Source organism: Tupaia chinensis, unplaced genomic scaffold, assembly GCF_000334495.1.
Source record: "Tupaia chinensis unplaced genomic scaffold, TupChi_1.0 Scaffold143986_1, whole genome shotgun sequence".
NCBI lineage: Eukaryota > Metazoa > Chordata > Mammalia > Scandentia > Tupaiidae > Tupaia > Tupaia belangeri.
In genome coordinates, this window is record NW_006203837.1 from 125218 (window position 1) to 129516 (window position 4299).

At 35.7% G+C, this 4299-nt stretch overlaps 1 protein-coding gene across 2 annotated transcripts; it reads right to left on the reverse strand.

The window, feature by feature from the left end:
- Positions 1-1547: 1547 nt before the first annotated feature.
- LOC102479983 (olfactory receptor 4K14) lies at positions 1548-3353 on the reverse strand. 2 transcript variants are annotated; one of them, XM_006165665.1, is made up of 2 exons: positions 2442-3353; positions 1548-1571 (listed from the first exon to the last, which is right to left on the reverse strand). In XM_006165665.1, the coding sequence occupies exons 1-2, from the start codon at positions 3351-3353 to the stop codon at positions 1548-1550; spliced, it is 936 nt and encodes a 311-aa protein (XP_006165727.1). The 2 variants fall into 2 exon arrangements, with proteins under 2 accessions (XP_006165727.1, XP_027622981.1); XM_027767180.1 differs by lacking the exon at positions 1548-1571 and having other exon boundaries at positions 2418-3353.
- Between the last annotated feature and the right edge of the window lie 946 nt (positions 3354-4299).

Genomic DNA, 4299 nt, shown 5'->3' on the forward strand with positions numbered 1-4299 from the left:
TATAAATATGTTTGAGGTATGTTTATGTAAAATATATGTATATATACACAGTCCATGTGTATAATGTTTTTTCTAAAGCAATTTGAATGAGGCCTGATCATGATACAGTGGTGTAATATGATGCTCTGAGAGCAGGAACTATGTAGAAATGTTCCAGGTTTGTGTCCAGAGACATCCCTGCATGTGGCAGGAATTTTGATAGTCAAAGTCCAGGTCTAAATGAAACAATTTGGTGACTATAATAAAAGAATTTAAGAAAATACATTTAGTATACTTTAGATGGTCAAGGATAATAACTGTATTTTTCTTCTGTTAATTTGCTAAAAGTAACTGTCCTTCACTGGAGAGAGAGATATGGAAAGAGTAGAGAACAGGCAAAATGCAGTACACCCTCATTGCCCCCATGGTAGCATAGTCATGCCCCAATCCCTTACCCTTCATTTCTCTCTCTGTTTTGGATTTGGGAATACATGCACATGCACCTAGCATGTTTATCAAGATTCCAAATCTAGAAATGCAAGCGCGCAATTGGCCATGTGGGATCCAACTCTCTTAGCCACCTACTTTAATCTGGAGGCTAGCTTATAACTGACTTTTTATATCGGGTCATTTATTATATTTGTTCCCATATTTAAAGAAATAAAACTATATGTGCCATTATTTTGTTTTAAGACATAAAGTCAAATTTCAATTCAATTAATTCACAATTCTGGAAGAAAAAAAGAACATTTATTTGTGATTGAAGCTTTTAGAACAATGCTTTAGATGGTAAAAGAATTTACTAATATATACCTTGAAAAATAAATGTTACAGACACTTGAGGAAAAAAAATAGCTTCTATTGATTAAATACAATATTTGGGTGAGTGAATTAATTATTAACCAATGTTTTATATACTGTAGTTTCAAAAATAACTGAGTAGGTCATGGTCTCTGCATGGTGAGATTATATTTTGACTTTTTACAAAATGGTTAGTAATTTAAAGCCTAAAAAATCTTGAGGTTTAGCTAACTAAGGGAAGTATCTTTGGATTTTTTATTTTATACTTCAATTGAGTTAATGATAAATAAACAAAAGGTAACCTCACTATTATACCTTATGTAGTTTAACACCTTTATTTCCTCCTTTTCATTTGTCCCCTCTATTTTTCCCACTAGAATTAAGGTCTCTGTCTAGGTTATTTCAATAGTAGTAATTCCTTTGTTTTTTTGATGTAAGGTAAGTGACAGATGGAACATGTCAATATTGCAGAAACACTTCTTTTCTCATAGGAGTTGAGTGAGCAATCTAAAGAAGTTCGTTAAGATGCTCCCATCAGAATGGATGTACACCCTTGTTGAATGATGTACAGAATTTATTTTCTTTTCTCTGATTTTCTTGAATTTTTAAAACAAATTTTATACATTTTATTACTTTATATTACCACAGCTTGTAAAATGAATTTTTCTAGCATGAATACACTGTATACCAGGACAGTTAAAGATGTTATCATACATGTTATCTACAGACAATCCTCCATTCGTCTGTCTCTTAAATGTCTTGCCACTCTATGTTTCTCCTTGACTATCTATCTCTCATGCTCCCACACCTCTCATCCTCTTCCCACACTGTTTCCAGTATCTGCAACCAAGGTTCTGTTTCCTCCAACCTTTTAGTTTCTGCCATAGAGTGCAGACATTTGGCATATGTTAAGTGAGGACATACAATGTCACTCTTTCATAGTCTGGCTTGCTTCATTCAGCAGTCAATCTTCTATATTTGTTCACCTTGCATCAAATGCTATGGTCTCATTTTTTTTCCCCATTGTGTAGTATTCCATAGTGTTTATTTGCCACATTTTTTCTTTTATATTTTTAGAGATATTTTTGGTATAGAGTGTGTGCACTTGCCAAAGGGACAGAAAGACAAAAAGTGAAAAAAGGCCCCATGGGGGAATGACCACATTGCAAAACCTTTTCCTCCATTCTTCTCTTGTGATCTTGGGCTTTCCTGCACACACAACTGTCACAAGTTTTAAACCCTCAGGTCCAGAACACGAACTGCGGTCGACTATGTGGGAGTCCATGACATAACTGTTATACCATTTTCTGGTTCATGAGCCAGATGGGATTTTTTTAATCCATTCACGTGTTTTTGGACATTTGGGTTGGTTAGAATCTTTTATAATGTAATTATACACATAAGGATTTTTATTAAATAAATTCTTCCCAGAAAAGAATTACTTGCTTTGGAGTTTAGAAAAATATTTCATGGTGTTCTGCTGGTTCATTAGAAAATGCTGAAACTCTTTGAATGATATTAATCATGCTTTGATAGCTAGTGTGAGGAATAACATGTAGACATAAACTAAATTACCTGAATCTCAACCTATTTTACAAGATTAATATATTGCCAGTTTGACTTAATACTTCTTGGCTTTAAATACTAACCTCGGAATCTACATAATAGTTTCTGAGCCTCTTCATAGCATTTTTCATCTCTTTATTTCTCAGGCTATAGATGGCGGGATTCAGGAAAGGTGTAATAACAGAGTAGAACACAGCAAGAAACTTGTCCACCCAAGGAATGCTCAGTGGCCACACGTAGATGAAGATGCAGGGCCCAAAGAAGAGCACCACTACAGTGATGTGGGCAGTGCAGGTGGAGAGAGCCTTAGACACAGCAGTTTTAGAGCGCTGGCGGACAGTGAGAAGAATGTACGTGTAGGATATCAGTAACACAACAAAGGTCAAACCTAGAACTCCACTGGCACCATTCAAGAATATTCCCAAGGTAGAAGTATCCATGCAGGCAAGCTCTACAACCAGAGGTATATCACAGAAGAAGCTGTCTATTTCTCTGGGACCACAGAATGACAGCTGTATAATCATCACCATTTGACTGAAAGCATGCACAAAGCCAGTGATCCAGTAACTCACCACCAACCCAATGCACCTTCGTAGGCTCATAATGGTAGAGTAGTGGAGTGGTTTGCAGATGGCCACGTATCTGTCATAGGCCATTACCAGAAGTAGCACTATTTCACCACCTCCAAAAAAATGCACAAAAAAGACTTGGCACATGCAGTCTCCAAAGGAAATAGTCTTGTTCTCTCTGAGAAAGTCTGTGATCATCTTAGGAGTCGTAACTGAGGAAATCCACAGGTCCACAAAGGACAGGTTGGCCAAGAAGAAGTACATGGGGGAATGGAGATGGGGGCCAGTGATGATTAAAGTCACAATGAGAGTATTTCCAAGTACAATGATCAGGTAAAGCATTAAAAACACCAGGAAGAGTAAGAGCTGTATATTCCAAGAGTGGCAAAGTCCCAGAAGCACAAATTCTGATACTACAGACTGATTTCCTTCATCCATATTATCTCGTATGTCTTCTAAAATCACATAAAGGGAAGGATAGATTTTCAGTTAGTGGAATGACACAGAGTACTTAATATTTAGATTTGGGTGTTCACATTGACACTTAGCATCTACATTTGAGATGACATAGGTAATTGCAAAGAAAAATCTGTTCCAACACTTATGGTTTATGCCCCAAAGAGAAAACCAATGACTAATATGGCTGTTTAAAAAACAGCCTGTTGGGGATCGTTACTCAAATGTTTTATTGAGTGGATAGAATAAGGAAAGCAGAAGTGTAAGAGGAAAGTTTAAAGAATTTTTGTCTTGTCACCTGCTAACTAGATTTGGTCTGCTAGTTAAGTAAAAGGAATCTGAGTGGGGCACCTCAGCTGTTAGACTAGGTAACTAAAATGTAGCTCATACACTTAGGAAGATTATTGAGTATGTGGTCTTGAAATCCCGTAGAAAGGCCATGATACATAATACAATGTCTCTTTACTTCTTCTGCAGAATGTCCCAAACCTAATGATTTTAGTTTAGTAATCTAAAATATATGTTGGGAAACTCTTTCAGAGAGAAACTACATAGATACTTATAAAAAAAAATGTCTGCCATCTGCCATGATTATTTGGTTAAAAACCAAGAACATAGTTTATTATTCATTAAAATGTGCAATAAAATGTTATTTACACAGTAAAACTATTAACCTAAAATTAATCAAAGTGAACCACCACTCAGACTTAAATTCTAACTTCATGAACTGTAAATGGAGCAAAGGTTATCAACAGAAAATATTTACCTTTAACTATAGGAATATATGATTAGGAATCTCTAGACTTGAAAAGATTACCATGTCCTGACCATCATAGTTACAGAAGTTATCTTTTGGATAAGAATAAATTGCAGACATGTGTGGGATACTGCAATGTTGACTGTAGATGCTGAATGTACATGGGGTTAA

Coding starts and splice junctions, on each gene's coding strand:
- LOC102479983 (XM_006165665.1), bottom strand. CDS start 3,353: ATGGATGAAGGAAATCAGTCTGTAGTATCAGAATTTGTGCTTCTGGGA. Junction 1,572..2,441: donor AGAGGCTCAGAAACTATTAT/GTAGATTCCGAG, acceptor GGAGCATGAGAG/ATAGATAGTCAAGGAGAAAC.